This window comes from Scyliorhinus canicula, chromosome 5 (assembly GCF_902713615.1).
Source record: "Scyliorhinus canicula chromosome 5, sScyCan1.1, whole genome shotgun sequence".
NCBI classification, from domain to species: Eukaryota; Metazoa; Chordata; class Chondrichthyes; order Carcharhiniformes; family Scyliorhinidae; genus Scyliorhinus; species Scyliorhinus canicula.
In genome coordinates, this window is record NC_052150.1 from 165,843,254 (window position 1) to 165,865,246 (window position 21,993).

The 21,993-nt window shown below is 46.8% G+C and overlaps 1 protein-coding gene across 6 annotated transcripts in view; it reads left to right on the forward strand.

The window, feature by feature from the left end:
- The first annotated feature begins 940 nt into the window (after positions 1 to 940).
- adam22 (ADAM metallopeptidase domain 22) overlaps positions 941 to 21,993 on the forward strand; it is a 480,389-nt gene continuing 459,336 nt past the window's right edge. For 3 of the 6 annotated variants that reach the window (XM_038797995.1, XM_038797996.1, XM_038797998.1), the window contains exons 1-3: positions 941 to 1,463; positions 1,751 to 1,941; positions 2,315 to 2,391. In XM_038797995.1, coding sequence (XP_038653923.1) covers positions 1,376 to 1,463; positions 1,751 to 1,941; positions 2,315 to 2,391 — 356 coding nt within the window. In that variant the 5' untranslated portion in view covers positions 941 to 1,375. The remainder of the gene's footprint in view (positions 1,464 to 1,750; positions 1,942 to 2,314; positions 2,392 to 21,993) is intronic. The other 3 variants (XM_038797999.1, XM_038798000.1, XM_038798001.1) reach the window with 1 other exon arrangement.

Consider the following 21,993-nt stretch of genomic DNA (forward strand, 5'->3'; position numbering starts at 1 on the left):
TGAGACAATTCACACCTCTTTAACCTGGATTATCCCTGTCTCTGGATCTGTAAAGATTCAATTACCTGCAAATGCTCGCATTCTAAGCATTGTCTGGCATCTTTGAATTTGTCTATATGTTTCTGGAACATACCCCTTCATTCGCCTGAGGAAGGAGCAGTGCTCCGAAAGCTAGTGTTTGAAACAAACATGTTGGACTTTAACCTGGTGTTGTAAGACTTCTTACTGTGCTCACCCCAGTCCAACGTCGGCATCTCCACACTCATTATATATTCAAAGGAATACTAGGACAGTCTGCGCAACCCGTCCTCGCAAAACCTCTTGTCGTCTTGGAATCAATTTGGAATCTGTACTGCACCCACTACAAGGTCAATATATCCTTTTTGAGGTGTGGTGCCCAGACTGACATTACATTTGAGAAGAATTATTGGAGTGACTACAATTGGATGTGATGATTGGAGAGTCAACAATCAGGCATTATGGTTCCATGCATTATTTATATAAACACAATGCATTGTCATCATTAATATTATTTCAGTACAGTACAGATCAATTTTAATACTTAAGAAGTGATGTCAAAAAAGAGTGATTTTACTGCAAGCAGAACTGTACTAAATATGCTGCAAAATCTTGTCACATGAATTATTATACACATTGACGTTGCCTACAATTAAATTTGTGCGCAACATGGTTAGGGAAACTTTCAAAATCAGAAAAAAGGGACTTTAAATCTGTCCATCGCAGTGTGTTTATGCCATGGCCGAATTGGAACTAGAAGTTTTGACTGCAATGCAATGCACCGCAAGCAACACACATTTGGCCTTGGAAGTGAATTCACTCTCCCAAGTAACGATCTTTGAAAGGGTTCAATGGATTAAAATATTAATATGGGCATGTGACCCACCCTGTTATATTAGGATCCCCTCTTGCTGCAGCCTCCCGCGCTCGGCGGAGATGCACGGACCGCCCAGAGCCCCGGTTACGACGCTGCTGCCCACGCTCAGCGAGTGAACCTACCCCACGCGCGATCTGCAGCCGCCGCGGCGGCGGGCGAGCGAGGGGATTGACGTGAACGTGGAGCAGCAGCAGCAGCGAGGAAATCTGGCTGGCTGGCTGGGAGCGATGAGATAGAGGAGGAAACGAGGGGAGGAACGGAGGGAGGCTTTCAGATGCTCTCAGCCTGTCACTGCCATCCGGTGCTGCAGTCTGCACTCTGAAGGAAGCGGAGCAAATAATCATTATATAAAAAAAAACCCAAACACCTCAGGAAACAATACGAACGAAATCCTAAAGCATTCCGTCGACTCAGAAAAAAAGGGAAGATTTATTTTTGCATTATATTCTCCTGCACCCTGCAGGGTATAGAATATGAAATATGAAGCCTTTGCCGCCTCAGATTGTTTCGGTGTATCTGTGTGGACTAGTCTACCTCGCTCAATATAACAGCGCCAATAGAAAGCCCGGTAAGATTATCAAGCGAAAATCTGCACCTTCTTTCTTAACCTTTGCATGTGAGGCATTTTCTCGGACGGGCTATTATTTTTTTTGGGGGTGGGGGGGGGGGGGGGGATAGAGAGAGCCGAATATGATTTCAATGTGGAATTATTAATTCTAATTGTTCGCCACCTCGAGCTGCATGATTTGGGTTTTTTAACTTTTAATCAGTGATGGGTTGAGGTGGGGAGGTTTTTATTTTTAAAAAATTGCCCGGTACACGAACGGCAACTGACGGGAACCGTGAATATTGCAGGTTCGCCTGAAGGTGACGACGCCTTGCGAGGGAAGGGGGAGGAGGAGGCGGTGGCCGCCGGCTGGAAGATGCGCAGCTTGGAGCCTCCTCAGACCACCAGCCCGCTTCGGCTCAGCCACCGCGCGGACGGCGGGCAGCTGGGCCTGGACACCCGAGTGAGGAGAACAGCAGAGCAGGCAGCCACACAGCCGGTAAGCGCCGCGCTCGGGGAGTTCCGCTCTCTTCATTCACCGTGCTTAAGACGGGCAGGTACCCACGGCGCCCTCTGCATCTCCAGTCCCCGGAGAGCTTGGCTGGCAAGAAACAAAAACAACACTGCATCAAAAATAAACCGGCAGGCACAATTCACCAAACCAAACAAAAAACACAAGCCAATCTCAAGCACGGGCTGCAAATGATGTGCCTTCATTGCGGTTTACTTATCCAGATTGCCCAGCCTTTACACTCCTAACTGAGTTTGCACACATTTCAATGCGTCTTTCAGTCAGCACTATTTTTTTTGCTGACGGTTATCCATTATTTCCACGGACCTGTTTACTAATTGTTGGCCTTTGATTCTTTCAGTCCACGCATATTGCCCAGGCTACCTTCCAGGTTGATGCTTTCGACTCATCCTTCATCCTTGACGTTGAACTGAACCAGTAAGTATATGAAAAGCCCAGGAGCAAGGTAACAGCAACCCGCACCGCAGACTTTTTTTTTGCACATTTCGGTCTTGAGATAGGCACTTCCAAGTCGATGGGAGGATGGATTACCATTGGGGAAAGTTTGTTTTTGAGAGTTTGCGGCTTGCTCTCGATGTTATTGTTGCGATTTTCCCACACTGATTCAACGAATTATAGATGGTTTATTGACTGGCCGAGTTTCAGAATGACTCCTACTGCTTGCTATTGTGAAATTGTCCAGCTACTAGTGTGGTACACTGTGGGTCCACACCAGCGTCGATGCAGTGTGATGGAAAGTACCAGGGCATCTGCGCGAAAACTTAATTTGGGAGATGAACTTTACACATGTGCGTCGTAAAGGTGCTGTAGAATAGGCAGGCCTCAAAATAAATCTCGCTGGACCGTTAGCGTATAGATGTTACAAACGTTTAAGTATTTTAAAATTCCATGAAGTGGTTGTATATAGCATTTGAATAATATGTTTCAGCAACCACTGTAAAGAAGTGGCTTGGAGACCACCAAGATCTAAAGAGCACTACATAACCGACAGAAAATATGTGAAGAGATTAAGTGAAAAAGCGAGTTTAATGCCAGTGGTGTGAATTGCGCTGAGGGATGAGATGCCGGAGACTTGTGACACATGTACAATGCGAGCGTCTAGCATAGTTACAGAGTAGTTGACTCCCAAACTTTGAATTCATTCAAGCTTCTGAAGTAACCTCTGATCTTCAAGGTTTATGCAGAAACATAAGGAAATTTACTTTTATAACTGGCGAGGCTTCTCCCTCTGTGATGTGGAGATGCCGGCGTTGGACTGGGGTGAGCACAGTAAGAAGTCTTACAACACCAGGTTAAAGTCCAACAGGTTTGTTTCAAACACGAGCTTTCGGAGCACGGCTCCTTCACCTGAAGAAGGAGCCGTGCTCCGAAAGCTCGTGTTTGAAACAAACCTGTTGGACTTTAACCTGGTGTTGTAAGACTTCTTACTGTGCTCTCCCTCTGTGGTAATGGTTTTCATGCATCCCTACGTAAAAATGGACTGGTTCCCTGGGAGCTCAAAGACCCCTCCCACCCGGCTTACTCACTCTTCCAATTTCTTCCATTGGACAGGAGATACAAAAGTCTGAGAGCACGCAGGAACAGATTCAAAAACAGCTTCTTCCCCGTTGTTACCAGACTCCTAAGCGACCCTCTTATGGACTGACCTGATTAACACTACACCCCTGTATGCTTCGCCCGATGCCGGTCTTATGTAGTTACACTCTGTACCCTGTGTATGGATTACCATTTATGTAATCCATATTATGTATTTTTGTTTCATATACTAAATGATCTGTTTGAGCTGCACGCAGAAAAATACTTTTCACTGTACCTCGGTACACATGACAATAAACAAATCCAATCCAATGCCTCCATTTCTGAAAGGCATCTGACCAAAATAAAATAATAATAATAATAATAATCGCTTATTGTCACAAGTAGTCTTCAATGAAGTTGCTGTGAAAGTCCCTAGTCGCCACATTCCGGTGCCAGTTCGGGGAGGCCAGTACGGGAATTGAACCCGCACTGCTTGTTCTGCATTACAAGCCAGCTGTTTAACCCACTGTGCTAAACCAGCCTCTCTTCCTATTGCATGAAATGTTTTATTATTGCATGGCAGTGGATGCTGTGCAGTATAAATATATGAAATATAGAATACAAAATTCTCGATATTTTTGGATCCTATATACTACCAGGGATCTCATGAATTTCTGAATTACCCTCCCCTCCTAATTTTAAAAATTGTGGTGGATGATCTCCAATTCAAGTACTTTTCTGAAGATGACACACTGACTGTTGTCTGCATCTGAGACAACTAAAGAAATACCAAATTGTAGCTTGGGAGAAAACCATCTCTCTAAACTTGAACTGTAGGCCACCGCTATGTTTTAAAAAGTGACCTCATGTAACTACCATACTTTTTAGTAAGCTGACATTTTAGATACCATGGGTGGGATTCTCCGACCCCCCGCCGGGTCGGAGAATCGCCGGGGGTTGGCGTGAATCCCGCCCCCGTCATCCTCCGAATTCTCCGCCCCCCCCCAACAACCGGCGTGACTCAATGGGTCCCGGGGCCGCCCGAATTCTCCGGGCTGCGATGGGTTGCCTGTTTAACGAGGGTCCCGACAGCGTAAATGAAGGTTGGTCCCGGTTCGTGGCCGGCCTCCGGTGTTCTCGGGGGGGGGGCGCGGGGGGATCTGGCCCCGGGAGGTGCCCCCATGGTGGCCTGGCCCACGATTGGGGCCAGCCGATCCGCGGGCAAGCCTGTGCCGTGGGGGCACTCTATTCTTCCGCATCGGCCGCTGTGGTCCTCCGCGATGGTTGATGAGGAGATGAACCCTCCCGCGCATGCGCCGGGATGATGCCAGCACACGCTGGCGCTCCTGCGCATGCGCCAACTCACGCCGGCTGGCAGAGGCCCTTCGCCGCCGATTGGCGTGGCGCCAAGCCACTTGCCCGCCGGCCGGCAAGGCGCAAACCACTCCGGGGTGGGCCTAGCCCCTGAAGGTGCGGAGGATTCCGCATCTTTGGGGGGGGCCCGAGGCCGGAGTGGTTCACGCCACTCCGTCCCGCCGGAGTTGCCCACCCCGCCTATTACAGCAGAATCCTGCCCCATATCTGAGGTTGTGAGAAAAAGATTAAGATGTAGGAATCATTATTCTTGGCCTCAGTTTACTTGTTAAATGGCAATAAATGGGAAATGCCAATAACCAAGTTTCACTCCAATGTTCCTGTTGTTCTCTTCAAAAGATCAATTGAGATTAATCATATTACATTAAAGTCAAGATAAAGATAACTCTTTTGATGCAACTACTGTTGTAATTTTGTACAGAACGTGACAATTTTGACTGTTGGAGGGACCTAAGGCATACTTCTATTGGATTAGTGTAACATGGAAATGATAACAAAATGTTCATGGGCATATATAGAAAATAGCCATTAATTGAAATTAAATGTTGATAGCAGGCTAGGGCTAAAAGGAGCAATCGGGATGTCGACATTATGGAAAGAGCCGAGGGTTTTACATGTGAACAAAAGCAAAAAAAAGGTGGAGATTGTAGGTTTGAGATTTACTATTTGTCTGGGGTGTTAATGTGATATGTAGTTTGGCTCACTTTTAAGTCATCCTGTGAAACCGAGTTCAGTCACAAGAATGCATCTAACTCTTGACTTTCCCAATTTGATGTACAATAAATAACCATTTTATTATGCTGTGTCTACATAGTTAAGAATAGAATATTTATTAACATAATCTCTGAATGGAATAGTATTCTGTCGAGTTACAATAATAAAACAATTATTGCATCTTATTTTATTTAGCATAATTCTGTTTAGAATTGCAACTTTATCTGGGTTCTGTATAATATAGCATTGTAACAATGTTCAGGTGTTATAATAATTGTATGTGCGTGACAAAGTTTGATGTAATGAATTAGCAGTAGCAACCATGTTCTTCCTGTTTATTATTTTAGTTAAAGTTAATATAATGAGGCAGCATGGTAGTGCAATGGTTAACACTGCAGCCTCGTGGCTCCGAGGTCCCAGGTTTGATCCCGGTCACTGTCTGTGTGGAGTTTGCACAAATTTCCTGTGTTTGTGTGGGTTCCGCCCCCACAATCCAAAAGATGTACAGGGTAGGTGAATTGGCCACGCTAAATTGCCCCTTAATTGGAAAAAATGAATTGGGTACTCTAAATTTATAAAAAAAAGTTAATATAACAAAAATATTACATAGATTTTCGACTAGGTAACAGTTTAATTCCTATACAGAAAACAGCTCTTTCTGCAAAAATGGTAATTCTGATTACCTCCGAAATATACTGGTTTAGGGCTGGATTCTTCTGCCTCATCTGTCGCAAGATTGACACAGGCGGGACGTGGATCATGTAAAGGCCCATTGATGTCAGGCAGGCGTGGCTGGAGAATTCTGCCCGTAATCTCTCACTGTGGTGCATTCAGTGGTCAAGAAGCCGGTGATTCTCCGGAACAAATTCCAAGTTCTGCACCGAGCGGGAATTGCCGCGGGTTTCCCAGCGCTCGGCCCGGCGAGGCCAGCAACACTATTCACTGTTAATTGGTCCACTTAACAAGGCTCACGGGCTTCCCGTGAGGAAGTGAACAAACGAATATGATGGACAGTAGGACCCTGAGGGTAATGAGTTCACAGACAGAACAAAGGGATGAGCACAGCATGGCTAGGAAGGGGGAGGGGAGCTTGGCCTCGTGGAGAGAATAGTGAAAAGGATGCTGGGTAACAAGGGCCAGGATTGGGAAAATGTGAAGTGAGCCAATCAGGATATATGGCCAGGTCAGAAGGTGTATACATTGGCCTATGGGAAGCTTGTATGCGAATCTTGATGTGATTCAATCAATATGTGCTGTGATTTCTTTGTCTTAGCTCTCACTAACTTTTGGGAACTTTAGAAGACAGCTGTGTGTGTTCTAATGTCCCACGAGTGAGTCAGCCTTGCAAGCTGGTGGAAAAAAACAATAATTGATACCTGCTAATCCATCTTAGATTTTATTGAGTCCAGACTGGCCACAAAGAATCAGGAATTAACACCCGCCCCGAATGCTGTCTCGGCAGCTGATTCGCCAGGACCGCGCTTGCCAGCACCCCACTAACAATGCCGAGCAACACTTAGGCTGCACTTACTCAGCCAACCCAAGCCAGCTCGCAACAATAGCGCCGAGGAGACCAGCCCCAAGATTCAGGGAAGCTGACCTGTGGAGGTTCCTAGACGCAGTGGAGGCCAGGAGGGATGTCCTGTTCCCCCGAGGGTCCCGGAGGGTGAGCCACAAGGCAGCCAGTGCTGCTTGGGACGAGGTGACAGCAGTAATCAGCTCAGGCAGTGTGACCAGGAGGACTGGACTCCAGTGTTGTAAGAAGCTCAATGACCTACACCTGGCAGCCAGAGTGGTTAGACACCAACGTCCCACCCACCAATTCCCCAAGGGAGCATCCCTCCCAGGTGACCCCCAACCCTCCCTCCATCCCCCTCCCCCTTCAGCATGTGCCATCGACAAGTGAGTCTGGGCCTTCCAGCCCCAGAGCCACCAGAGGACGCCCGACAGGGGGATCGAAGGCCACGGGACAAGGTAAGCAGCTGGCTGCCTCCATCTCAGATGTGGAAACACCAGGACGTAGTGGTAGAGCTAGGAGAGCCAGGCACGTTGAGCATCGCTGAGAGCACTGGGGTAGGGGGGAGGGATTAGGTAGGGAGTGGGGTTGGATGTTGCGGCACTCTTGGAAATGGGGTATTGTACAGCACATTAAACAACTTTTTGCACAACCATCATGATGCCTCTGTCACTTTCTTCCGCAGTGCAACTGACCCCCAGACCCTTTGCCTGTCTCTCCAGGCAATCCCCCCCTCCCCGTGGCACCCACGCACCCTCCGGCCGTGGTAGTGTCCCAGGAGCTGTGACCCATCCCCTGGGTGTTAGGATGTTGGCTGCTACGTGTGTGGTGTTAACTCCCACACAGTGTCCAGACATCAAGGTTTGTTTGGAATGCATGGCAATGACCCCACATGCTACATGGCCCGCCTACCCACGGGAACCCACTTGGCATGTGCCAAGCGCTCACTTAACCACGATTGTCAATTCCCTATTAACAATTGCCTCCAGCCTCGCGGCCAGAGGCCTCAGCAGTCGGTGGGGGTTATGGGTGATCGTTGTGGCCGACGCGCAGGGACAGGGGTTGCCCCGGAATGGGGTATCGATCCAAAGGTTGGCACGATGGTTCCTTGAGCCATTGCCCCACCAGTTGACCTCCCTGCACCACTCCTACCCACACACCCCCAACCTCCCATTGCAGTCCACCCACCGAGCTCTGGGGTGACAAGCTCAGCACCACCGGCGTTTGCCTGTGAGCAGAGATTGCGATTCGCCTCTTTGGCTCCCCACAGAAGCTCTTCCGTCAGGTTCATGATTTTAAAAAGGAGTACCAATCGGCGTCAGGGTGAGCCCTTGTTGGGGAGGCCGGGAAATGACAGGAAGCCGTTGGATGACCGGTGGCTCTTGTTAATTGTATGGAAATATGACTTAAGTGGTGGTAATTGGTTTCTCCCCTCGTGACGGCAAGATTCCGAATTCGCCGAAGGGAGCAGGTCGGTTGCATCGCAAACTGACTGGTGCCTGGCGCAGTTCCCGTTTTTGGCCTCTCCCGTCATTCACCAGCCTCGTTCCGCTTGAGAGCGACTGTAACAAGGCCGGAAGATCGCGCCCAAGGAGTTGAGCATATTAAATCTTGTCAGTAAAATAATTATGAAGAGAGCCGATGGGCTAAGTGGCATCCTTCCGTGCTGTTACCATTCTATGATTCTAAGAAGTTAGCTCCAGAGTAGTGGGTTGGCAACAGAATACACACCAACTCAATCAGCAAATCAGCATCTTAATGAGAAAGGTATCAAGGAGCATTTTAATCTAACTGAACCATTAAGTGCTAATTTTGAGGTAAGACTTTATCAGAGCAGACAAAAAAACAAAATGTCTTGAGTTTCAATAGTGTGAGTGGCAAAATCTAATTATTAGCTGTGAGGGACACTTTTCATTTACTGTGCCTCTGTAGATAAAAAGATAACTGAAATTATTAAAGTCTTATGTTATTTTTAGTATGGCAGTGGTACCTTTGATTATTTAACCGCCCATAGAATACTTGTTTTATGTTTCCTGCCTAAGGCCTCAGCAGAGTCACCTGCTGAGCTCCATATAGGATTTCACTTAAAAAAAGCACAGCACCGTCACATTTATAGACTATTTTGTCTATATGTGTATGTGCATGGACACATTTAAATACTTATCATCAAATTTCTAATACTAATTATTCAACATTTTTTGGTGTAATTTGTTCATTACATACCAGTGCCCATTTTTATGGATTCAGTGGGAGTGAGGAACTGTGCATTAATTCTGGTGTGGAAACTGATCCACTAGGAACTGAACCTGCTGCAGCTGTATTAACAATGAAAGTAAGTTGTGAATTTGTGACTTTCATTTTTAATAATAATAATAATCATTTTTATTAGTGTCACAAGTAGGCTTACATTAACACTGCAATGAAGTTACTGTGAAAATCACCTAGTCACCAAACTATGGTGCCTATTTCGGGTACACGGAGGCAAAATTCAGAATGTCTAATTCACCTAAAAGCACATCTTTCGGGACTTTAAAAAAAATAAATTTAGAGTACCCAATTATTTCTTTCCAATTAAGGGGCAGTTTAGCTTGACCAATCCACCTAAACTGCACATCTTTAGCTTGTTGGGGTGAAACCCACGCAGACCTGGGGAGAATGTGCAGACTCTGCACAGGCAGTGACCCAAGCTGGGAATCGAACCCGGGTTCCTGGCGCTGGGAAGCAACAGTCCTAACCACTGTGCTGCCATGTGCTGTAATTATATCTTCAGCCCTGTTACTCTCATCTTCCATGTGATTTTTTCCTTGCTCCTTCACTGAGGATAAATAACTCTTGATCATCTCGTTCAATAACATCAACTCCTATCTCCACATTTATCATATGCGCATTTGAGGATTTCCAAGCTCCTAAATCAGCTTGAGATCTACCATGATCTTGACTGAGTGTATTACTGTGACCTAGAGCTTTGCTGTTTCTTCTATTTCTCTTTTAAAAGAATGTTTTTATTAAGGTATTTATACACACATCAAACACAACCAGAAACAAAATGAGAACAAACAGGAATTCACATAACAAATAAATAACCAGCACCCCTGTGTCCCACCCTCCCTGCTGTTACCCTCCACCCACTCTGGCTCCTTTTGTAACCCCAAAGTCCCACCGCCCTCCCCTGCTGCCTTAACTATCCTGGAAGAAATCGATAAACGGTTTCCATCTCCGGGTAAACCCCTCCACAGACCCCTCTCAAGGTGAACTTGATTTTTTCCAACCTAAGGAATTCCACAAGATTGCTCACACACACCCCTGGATTCGGCAGCCCTCCATCCCAACAAGATCCAGGTTACCAAAGAGATAAAGGCAATGTTGCCTCTATTTCTTCATGCCATCTGGATATGCTGACTTCCCCACAGCATAGCACTTTGACTGGAAATGGGGACATTTAGGTGGTTGGCGGCTACCATGACAATATTAGCATCTGATTCTGAGACTGTGAATTTGGCTGCCGGGGTCTGGATTCTGCTGAAATATGGTGGTTCTCCCCTGCCAGCTTAGGTCAGCAGCCATTATGTAATATACGGAGCCTGAATCAAGTGAACGGGGAATAAATGAGTTTCACATGTCAGTCTTACAACCACAGCCCCACATCTCTCTGACTCAACACCAATCTCTTCCATTCCCATTGGACCCTTATCCTCATCTAACACCCCAGCCTCTCTGCAGTATGTGGACCTGGCTCCACACTCGCAGGCCATTTCCAAAGCCTGACTCTACGCATGACTGAGGACCAGTACGTTTGATTCCCCCCCCCCCCAGCACATCAATCCATCTTCACTCAATAATATCCCCCAGCATGTCTCCACATTGCAGCCTCTCCACAAAGACGCAGGAGCAGTTGCCTGTCGCCTTGTCACACATGACCCTGACATACATGCCAGCCATGGTCTATAGGTGGACATTATAACACAATATGCTGCATTGTGCTCCGCATTTCACACACCCCAGCACCAAAATAAATGTCTACCCAAGGTTCCAAGTGGAATTAGTACTCACTCTGCCAGAGCGCAGAAGGTAATTGAACCTTTTCTGGCACTCAATTTCTGCATATTACATCATGGTTGCTGACCCGGGCTGCCACCTCCATCCAGGCCTTCTTGGTGACTTGCAGTAGCCTCCTTTTGTCCCTTAGCAGCAGGATGTGACAACAGTCATTTAGTGCCTCCAGTAAGACCTTCAGGCACTCATCAGAGAAACATGGGGCAGAGTGGATCTGGGTATTCCTGTCATGCCCAGCAGGATATCAATGCCATCTTGCACACTGGACCAACGCTTAAAATCTGTAATGGAGACCAAAAGACTTGCCACTACAATCAAGTTCCCTGAAATGCTAAGCGCAGGCTTTTGGCCTGCAGTGAGCTACATTTAAATCCCTTCCTGGCACCCGCATCTTCCTGCTGGTAATGCTATGCCTCTCTTAGTACGTGTTTCATGTCGACCAACAGTTAATTGGTCAACCAGTGTGAAATTGAGCTCGACAGCTGATCACAGTCAGGAGAGTTTTCCACACCTGCTTGCGGGCCTGCCGACTCTGCTTGTACTCTATGCTGGAAATTCAGGTCCATGTGTCTAATAATGTTGAAGCCACCTTGTCCCTCTTTGGGTTTAATTATCTCTAGCTCTATCTATGTACCTGCTGTTTTCTTCTGTTTATCACAAACACAACGATCATACCAAACTTACCAATCAACCCATCAGTAATATGGGTTCTTTATTTGATAAGGTTACATAGCCTGCCAGTTATACATACATTGGTAATTGGGAGGCTGTGTAGAACACGTCTGATCTGTCGGAGTGCTGTTCTGTACTGTCAAGTTATCTTGTCAGATGCTTACCTCAAACTGTTGATGCACTAGTCTCTAACACAAATTCGTTCAAAGGGCCAGGTCAAACTACGATGCCAGGCCTTTTGATTGGTCTAATAATTGGATTTTGGAGCCAGGTTTAGCCAGTACATAACTTTACTCAGGTGCACTTAATTGAAAGATGGACAAAGGACAAACACAAATAAAGGTTCAATAAGTTTGTTAATAATAATCCTATTTGACGGTGTTCCCGAGGTTTTTGTTCCTGTTCCAGTGTCTCCCCATCCTTATCTCGAAGGCCTTTTTTTAGGAGGGTCAACAGGAGTATTACGGGATTTGTATGGGCTCATGGGACTCCGAGGGTGAGATGGATGTTTTTGGAGCGGGGCAGGGATGGGGGGGGGGGGGGGGGCTGGCGTTGCCCAACCTCTGTGGGTACTATTGGGCTGCCAATGCAGCGATGCTGCATAAGTGGGTAATGGACGGGGCAGGGGCAGCATGGAAGAGGATGGAGATGGCGTCCTGCGTGGACACGAGCCTGGAGGCGCTGGTGACGGCGCCATTGCCGCTCCCACCAACGAGGTATACTACGAGCCCGGTGGTGGCGGCTACCCTCAAAATTTGGGGGCAATGGAGACGGCATAGGGGGGAGGTGAGGGGCTCGATGGAGTCCCCGATACGGGGGAACCACCGGTTTGTACCAGGGAGCATCGATGGCGGGTTTCTTGGCTGGCACAGGGTAGGTATTAGGAGGTTGGGGGACCTGTTTGTGGATGGGAGGTTTGCGAGCCTGGGTGAGTTAGAGGGGAAGTTTGGTCTCCCCCCGGGAACATGTTTAGGTACATGCAGGTTAGGGCGTTTGCCAGGCGGCAGGTGGAGGGTTCCCTATGCTGCCCCCACGTGGGGTACGGGACAGGGTGCTCTCGGGGGTGTGGCTTGGAGGGGGAAGATTTTGGACGTGTACCACGTCATGCAGGAGGTGGATGAGGCCTCGGTGGAGGAGCTGAAGGGTAAATGGGAAGAGGAGCTGGGTGAGGAGATTGAGGAGGGGATGTGGGCGGATGCCCTGGAAAGAGTGAATCCCTCCTCTTCCTGTGCGAGGCTTAGCCTCATACAGTTCAAGGTGCTACATAGGGCCCACATGACCGGGACGAGGATGAGTAGGTTTTTCGGGGGCGAAGACAGGTGTGCTAGGTGCTCAGGGAGCCCAGTGAACCATGCCCATATGTTCTGGGCATGCCCAACGCTGGGGGAATTTTGGAAGCGGGTAGCAAGGACGGTGTCGAGGGTGGTAGGATCCAGGGTCAAGCCAGGCTGGGGACTCACAATTTTTGGGGTTGCAGTGGAGCCGGGAGTGCAGGAGGCGAAAGAGGCCGGTGTTCTGGCCTTTGCGTCCCTAGTAGCCCGGCGGAGGATTTTGCTTCAATGGAAGGATGCGAGGCCCCCAAGCGTGGAGGCCTGGATCAATGATATGGAGAGGGTGAAATTTGCCCTGAAGGGATCAGTACAGGGGTTCTTTAGGCGGTGGCAGCCTTTCCTTGAACGGTAGGAAAATAGGCCGGCAGCAGCAGCAACCGGGGGCGCGGGGAGGGGGGTGGGGGTGGGGGTGGGGGGGGGAGAAATGTGTATATGTGTTTATTGAATATGCCGGGTGCTTATCTATTTCTTTATTTTGTAGTTACTGGGGGTGGGGGGGATTTGGTTTTGGGGGTTATTGTGTTTTTCTTTTTGTTGTTGTTAATATTGTTTTCTTGTTGTTATTTTCTGTTTTTGATATTTTTTGAAAATCTCAATAAAAATTATTTAAAAAATAAAATAAAAATCCTATTAATCCTTAAATTACCCACATAAAACAAGAGGACACCCCAGATTCAAGTACACTACCCAAAAAATGGCCTGGGAAGCTGTGGATCTGATCACTGGAAATCCTCTGGCCCGTCTTCACAAAGGTGGTTGTTGCTGGCAGTCTCTTCCTTGCTTCCTTCCTTCCTCCTGGTCTAGTCAAGGTCATCTCGCACATCGAGTCTTTGTTGCTCGTGTGTATGAGATGCGTACTTTTATTCCCCTCCCTCCCCGCCTTTCCAGACACTTCTTTGGCATCCGGCCAATGATGACTCAGGAGGGGGTCTCAGCAGCCAATGGTCCAGTTGATGACTGTTTGACAGGCCACCTGAGCCCGCCCCAGTTGTCCCATCTCTGGTAATATAAGGTAATAGTAGAAACTCTGGATGACGGAACATCTGGCTCGATCTGGGCAACGGACAAGAAGGTTTCTATAAGACCCCCCCCCCCCCCCCATTCTTGTAAATTCCAATGAGTATAGTTCCAGTCTACTCAGTCTCTCCTCAAAGTCAATCCTCTCAACTCCGGAATCAACCTAGTGAATCTCTTCTGTACCCCCTCCAGTATCAGTACATCTTTTCTTAAGTAAGGAGACCAACACTACACAATACTCCAGGTGTGGCATCACCAGCACCCTATACAGTTGCAACATAACCTCTCTGTTTTTAAACTCCATCTGTCTAGCAATGAAGGACAAAATTCCATTTGCCTTCGTAAGTACCTGCTGCACCTGTAAACCAACTTTTTGCGATTCATGCACAAGGACACCCCAGTCCCTCTGCACAGCAGTATGCTGCAATTTTTTACCATTTAAATAATAGTCCATTTTGCTGTTATTCCTACCAAACTGGATGACCTCACATTTACCAACATTGTACTTTCTCTGACAGACATTTGCTGCCTCACTTAAACTATCTATTCCCAGACTTTCAGTGTTCTCTGCACACTTACTCTACCGCTGACCTTCGTGCCATCTGCGAACTTTGGCACATTACTCTTGGTCCCCAACTCCAAATTATCTATGTAAATTGTAAACAATTGTGGTTTCAAAACTTATCCCTGAGACACACCACTAGCCACTGATCGCCAACTAGAAGACACCCATTTATCCCCACTCTTTGCTTTCTGTTAGTTAACCAATCCTCTATCCATGCTAATACATTACCCTTAATGCCATGAACCCTTATTTTATGCAACAGCTTTTTGTGCGTCACATTGTTGAATGCCTTCTGGAAATTCTGAGGTTTGCCAGTTTCAAAGAGTTAGCTGATCAATTCCAGTCTTTTTGGGTCATAGTGTCATAGAGTCATAGATGTTTACAGCATGGAAACAGGCCCATCGGCCCAGCTGGTCCATGCCGCCCAGTTTCTATCACTAAGCTAGTCCCACTTGCTTGCATTTGACCCATATCTCTCTATACCCACCCTGTCCATGTAACTGTCTAACTGCTTTTTAAAGGACAGAATTGTGCCCGCCTCTACCACTCTCTGGCAATCCATTCCAGATGCTCACCACCCTCTGTGTGAAGAAATTTCCACTCTGTTCTCTTTTGTATCTCTCTCCTCTCACCTTAAACCTATGCCCCGTACTTCTAGACTCCTCTACCTTTGGGGAAAGATGTTGACTATCTACCTTATCGATGGGGCCTCACGGTAGCATGGTGGTTAGCATCAATGCTTCACAGCTCCAGGGTCCCAGGTTCGATTCCCGGCTGGGTCACTGTCTGTGTGGAGTCTGCACGTCCTCCCCGTGTGTGCGTGGGTTTCCTCCGGGTGCTCCGGTTTCCTCCCACAGTCCAAAGATGTGCGGGGTTAGGTGGATTGGCCATGCTAAACTGCCCGTAGTGTAAGGTTAATGGGGGGATTGTTGGGTTACGGGTATACGGGTTACGTGGGTTTAAGTAGGGTGATCATTGCTCGGCACAACATCGAGGGCCGAAGGGCCTGTTCTGTGCTGTACTGTTCTATGATGCTCGTCATTATTTTAGAGACATCTATAAGATTACCCCTAAGCCTCCTATACTCCAGGGAAAAATGTCCCAGCCTATCCAGCCTCTCCTTATAACTCAGACCATCAAGTCCTGGTAGCATCCTCATAAATCTCTTCTGCACTCTTTCTAGTTTAACAATATCCTTCCTATAATAGGGTGACCAGAACTGAACACAGTATTCCATGTGTGATCTTACCAATGTCTTGTACAACTTCAACAAGATTTCCCAACTCCTGTATTCAATATTCTGACCAATAAAACCTAGTATGCTGAATGCCTTCTTCATCACCCTGTCCACCTGCGACTCCACCTTCAAGAAGCTATGAACCTATATTCCTAGATCTCTTTGTTCTGTAACTCTCCCAACTCCCGACCATTAACTGAGTAGGTCCTGCCCCTGGTTTGATCTACGAAAATACATCACCTCACATTTATCAAATTAAACTCCATCTGCCATTCATCGGCCCACTGGCTCAATTGGTCAAGATCCTGTTGCAATCTTATATAACCTTCTTCACTATCCACTATGCCACCAATCTTGTTGTCATCTGAAAACTTACTAACCATGCCACCTACATTCTCATCCAGATCATTTATATATATCACAAATTCCTGATTCAATATGTAGATAGGCCGACTAGGGGGGAGGCCATATTGTATTTGGTGCTTGGCAACGAACCAGGCCAGGTGTCAGATATCTCGATAGGAGATCATTACGGTGACAGTGAACGCAACTCCTTGACCTTCACCATAGTCATGAAGAGGGATAGGAAGAGATAGTATGGGAAGGTATTTAATTGGGAGAGGGGAATTTATACTGCTATTAGACAGGAGCTGAGGAACATATATTGGGAACAGATGTTCTCAGAGAAATGCACAACAATGTGGGGGTTGTTTAAGGAGCACTTGCTGCGAGGGTTGGATAGTTTTGTCCCACTGAGACATGGAAGGAATGGTAAGGTGAAGGAGCCTTGGATGACAAGAGAAGTGGAGCTTCTAATCAAGAGGAAGAAGGAAGCTTATGTAAGGTTGAGGAAGCAAGGATCAGGCACAGCTCTAGAGGGTTAAAAGGTAGCCAGGAAGGAACACAAAAATATACTTAGGAGAGATAGAAGGGTGCATGAAAACGCCCTGGCAGGAAGGATTAGGGAAATCCCCAAGATGTTCTACACTTATATGAGAAATAAGAGGATGATCAGAGTGAGAGTAGGGCTGATCAGGGATAGTGGAGGAAACTTGTGCCTAGAGTCTGAGGACATAAGGGAGGCCCTAAATGAATATTTTGCTTCATTTTTCACTCGAGAGAGGGACCTTGTTGCTCGTGAGAACAGCGTGAACCAGGTTAATAGGCTCGAACAGGTTGATATTAAGAAAGAGGATGTGCTGGAAATTGTGAAAAGCATCAGGATAGATAAGTCCCTTGGGCCAGATGGAATATACCCAAGGTTACTACGGGAAATGAAGGAGGAGATTGTTGCGCCGTTGACGATGATCTTTGCGTCATAGAACATAGAACGTACAGTGCAGAAGGAGGCCATTTGGCCCATCGAGTCTGCACAATCACTTAAGCCCTCACTTCCACCCTTTCCCCTAAACCCAATAACCCCTCCTAACCTTTTTGGTCACTAAGGGTAATTTATCATAGCCAATCCACCTAACCTGCACGTCTTTGGACTGTGGGAGGAAACCGGAGCACCCGGAGGAAACCCACGCAGACACGGGGAGAATGTGCAGACTCCGCACAGACAGTGACCCAGTGGGGAATCGAACCTGGGACCCTGGCGCTGTGAAGCCATGGTGCTATCCACTTGTGTTACCGTGCTGCCCTCACTCTCCACTGGAGTAATACCGGATGATTGGAGGGAGGCGAATGTTGTTCACCTGTTCAAGAAAGGGAATAGGGAAATCCTTGAGAATTACAGACCAGTCAGTCTTATGTCTGTGGTGAGCAAAATACTGGAAATGATTCTGAGAGATAGGATTTATGATTATTTAGAAAAACATAGTGTGAGTAAAGATAGTCAGCATGGCTTTGTGATGGGCAGGTCGTGCCTAACAAGCCTCATTGAATTATTTGAGGATGTGACGAGTCAACTTGATGAAGGTCGGGCAGTGGATGTGGTGTATATGGAGTTCAGTAAGGCATTTGATAAAGTTCCCCATGATAGGCTCATTCAGAAAGTCAGGGCATGGGATACAGGGAAATTTGGCTGACTGGATACAGAATTGGCTGGCCGAAAGAAGACAGCGAGTTGTAGTGGACGGAAAGTATTCTGCCTGGAGGTCGGTGATGAGTGGTGTCCCGAAGGGATCTGTTCTGGGACATCTGTTCTTTGTGGTTTTTATAAATGACTTGGAGTCAAGTGGAAAGGTGGGTGAGTAAGTTTGCCGATGACACGCAGGTTGGTGGAGTTGTACATAGTGTCGAGGGCTGTTGCAGGTTACAACAGGACATTGACAGGATGCAGAGCTGGGCTGAGAAGTGGTAGATGGAGTTCAACCTAGATAAATGTGAATGATTAATTTTGGAAGGTCGAATTTGAATGCTGAATATAAGGTTAAAGGCAGGATTCTTTGAAGTGTGGAGGAACAGAGGGATCTTGGGGTCCACGTACATAGATCCCTCAAAGTTGCCACCCAGGTTGATAGGAGGTATAAGGTGTGTTGGCGTTCATTTACAGTGGGATTGAGTTTAAGAGCTGCGAGTTTTGCTGTAGCTTTATAAAAGCCTGGTTAGACCATACTTAGAATATTGTGTTGAGTTCTGGTCACCTCATTATAGGAAGGATGTGGATGCTTTGGAGAGGGTACAGAGGAGATTTACCAGGATGCTGTCTGGACTAGAGGGCATGTCTTATGAAGAAAGATTGAGGGAGCAAAGGCTTTTCTCACTGGAGTGAAGAAGGAAGAGAGACGTCTTGATAGAGGTGTACAAGGTAATAAGAGGCATGGATAGAGTGGATAGCCAGAGACTTTTCCCTAGGGCAGAAATGGCTGTCACAAAGGGACATAATTTTAAGGTGATTGGAGGAAGGTATAGGGGAGATGTCAGAGGTAGGTTCTTTATACAGAGAATGGTGGGTGCGTGGAATGCACTGCCAGCAGAAGTGGTAGAGTCAGTCATTAGGGACATTTAAATGACTCTTGGATAGGCACATGGACATCAGTAAATTGAAGGGGTGTAAGTTAGGTTGATCTTAGATTAGGATAAATAGTTGGCACAACATTGTGGGCCGAAGGGCCTGTACTGTGCTGTACTGTTCTATATTCTGTGTTCTATAACAGTGGACCCAGCACCGTTCCTGAGGCACACTGCTGGTCACAGGCCTCCAATTTGAAAAACAACCCTCCACAACCACCATTTGGCTTCGGTTGCCAAGCCACTTTTGTATCCAATTGGCTACCTCGCCCTGGATTCCGTGAGATTTAACCTTTCGCAACAACCTACCATGTGGTACCTTGTTAAAGGCCTTGCTAAAATCCATGTGGAAAATGTTGACCGCACTACCCTCATCTACCTTTTTGGTTACCCCTTCAAAAAACTCAATCAAATTCGTGAGACATGACTTTCCCCTTACAAAGCCATGTTGACTTTTCCTAATTAGCCCTTGCCTGTCTAAATCCCTATAGATCCTGTCCCTCAGAATACATTCCAACAATTTACCCACTGTAGAAGTAAGACTCACTGGTCGGTAGTTCCCGGGCTTATCCCTACAGCCCTTCTTAACAAGGGCACAACATTTGCTACCCTCCAATCTTCAGGCACCTCTCCTGTGGCTGTCGATGATTCAAATATCTCACCTAGGAAGCCAGCAATTTCCTCCCTAGCCTCCCACAACATCCTGGGATACATTTTATCAGGTCCCGGGGATTTGTCTACCTTGATGTGCTTTAATACTTCCAGCATCTCCTTCTCTGTCATTTGTACACTCCTCAAGACATTACTTTTTATTTCCCCAATTTCCCTAACATTCATGCCTTTCTCAACAGTAAATACTGATGAGAAATATTAATTTAGGACCTCTCACATCCCTTGTGAATCTGCACATAGATGACCCTGTTTATCCTTAAGAGACCCTACTCTCTCCATAGTCATTCTTTTGCCCTTTATGTATCTGTAAAAGCTCTTTGGATTTTCCTTTGCCTTATCTGCCAAGACAATCTCGTGTCCCCTTTTTGCCTTCCTGATTTCTCTCTTAACTCTACTCTGACAAGTCCTATACTCTTCAAGGGATCCATTTGAACCCAGCTGCTTATGCATGTCATATGCCTCCTTCTTTCTTTTGACCATGGCCTCAATATCCAGAGTCATCCAGGGTTTCCTACTTCTACCACCCTTACCCTTCACTCTAAGAAGAATGTGCTCACCCTGAACCCTAGCTAACTCACTTTTGGAGGGCTCCCACTTACCAGTTGTCCCCTTGCCTCTAAAAAGGCTCCCCAATCAATTTTTGAAAGTTATCGCCTAAGACCATCAAATTGACCTTGCTCCAATTTAGAATTTTAACTTTTGGGCCAGCACTATCATTCTCCATAGCTACCTTAAACCTAATGGAATTATGGTCACTGGTCCCAAAGTGATCCCTCACTAACACTTCCGTCACCTGCCCTTCCTTATTCCCAAAGAGGAGGTCAGGTTTTGCCCCCCCTCTGGTCGGGCCATCCACATATTGAATGAGGAATTCTTCCTGAATACACTCGACAGATTTCTCTCCGTCCAAACCCCTAGTGCTATGGCTGTCCCAGTTAATGTTGGGAATGTTAAAGTCCCCAACTATTACCACCCTATTTTTTTGGCAGCTATCTGTAATCTTACATATTTGCTTCTCCATTTCCCGCTGACTTTTTGGGGGCCTACAGTACAGTCTTATCAAAGTGATCTCACTTTTCTTATTTTTAGTTCTACCTATATAGACTCAGTGGGCGAACCCTTGGATATATCCTCTCTCTGTACTGCTGTGATGTTGTCCCTAATCCAAGATGCAACTCACCCTCCTCTCTTATCTCCTGGCCTAGCTTTCCGATAGCATCTGTATGCCGGAACATTGAGCTGCCAGTCCTGCCCCTATGTTTCAGTAATAGCTATAATATCCAAGTCCCATGTAACTGTCCATGCCCTGAGTTCATCTATCTTGCCCGTTAGGCCTCTTGCATTGAAATAAATGCAGTTCAATCTGTGTCTCCACTTTTGATTTTTCTCCTTACTGGCTTTTGTTTCTATCCCTTCTTTATTACCCTCTGACGTCCTGCATTTGTTCCCATCCCCCTGCCACATTAGTTTAAACCCTCCCCAACAGCGCTAGCAAACAACCCCCCTAGGACATTGGTTCCAGTCCTGCCCAGATGTAGACTGTCCGATTTGTAATAGTCCCACCTCTCCCAGAAATGGTTCCAATGTCCCAAGATTCAGAATCCCTCCCTCCTGCACCATCTCTCAAGCCACGCATTCATCCTGTCTATCCTGTCATTCCTATGTTTTCATGTGTTCGGCTCAGCCTGGCTCGGTTAAAGGTGTTCCATAGGATGCACATGACTAGGGCAAGGATGAGCGGGTTCTTCCCTGGTATTGAGGACAGGTGTGATTGTTGTTCTTGTGGGCTGGCAAGCCATACGCATATATTCTTGTCCGGCACCAAATGTATAGGCTTTTGGGCCACAATCCAAAGATGTGCAGGTTAGGTGAATTGGACATTCTAAATTGCCCTTAGTGTCCAAAAAGGTTAGACTGGGTCACAGGGTTAAAGGGGACAGGGTGGAGGCATGGGGCTTAAGTAGGGTGCTCTTCCCAAGGGCCGGTGCTGACTCAATGGGCTGAATGGCCTCCTTCTGCACTGTAAATTCTATGATTCTATGATCCATGTGAAGTTAGATCAGTGTTGACTGGTGGCAATATTTGGTGTGTCGGATTTGCCTATGATTCAGTCTGGGGTAGAAGGGGATGTTGTCACCTTTGCCTCACTGATAGCCCGGAGGCAAATATTGCTAGGTTGGAGGTCTCCCACTCCGCCCAGGGCATCTTTTTGGTTAGTTTACTTAATGCCAATCCTGCATTTGGAGAAAGTCAAGTTCACCATCAGGGGATCGGTGGAGAGGTCCTGACTAAGATGGCAACCATTTATTTTATTTTTTAAGGAGTTCATCACTGTCAGTTGTTTGGGGGTTTAGGTTAGTTTTGATATTTAATATTTTCTATCGCCTGCTGCCTG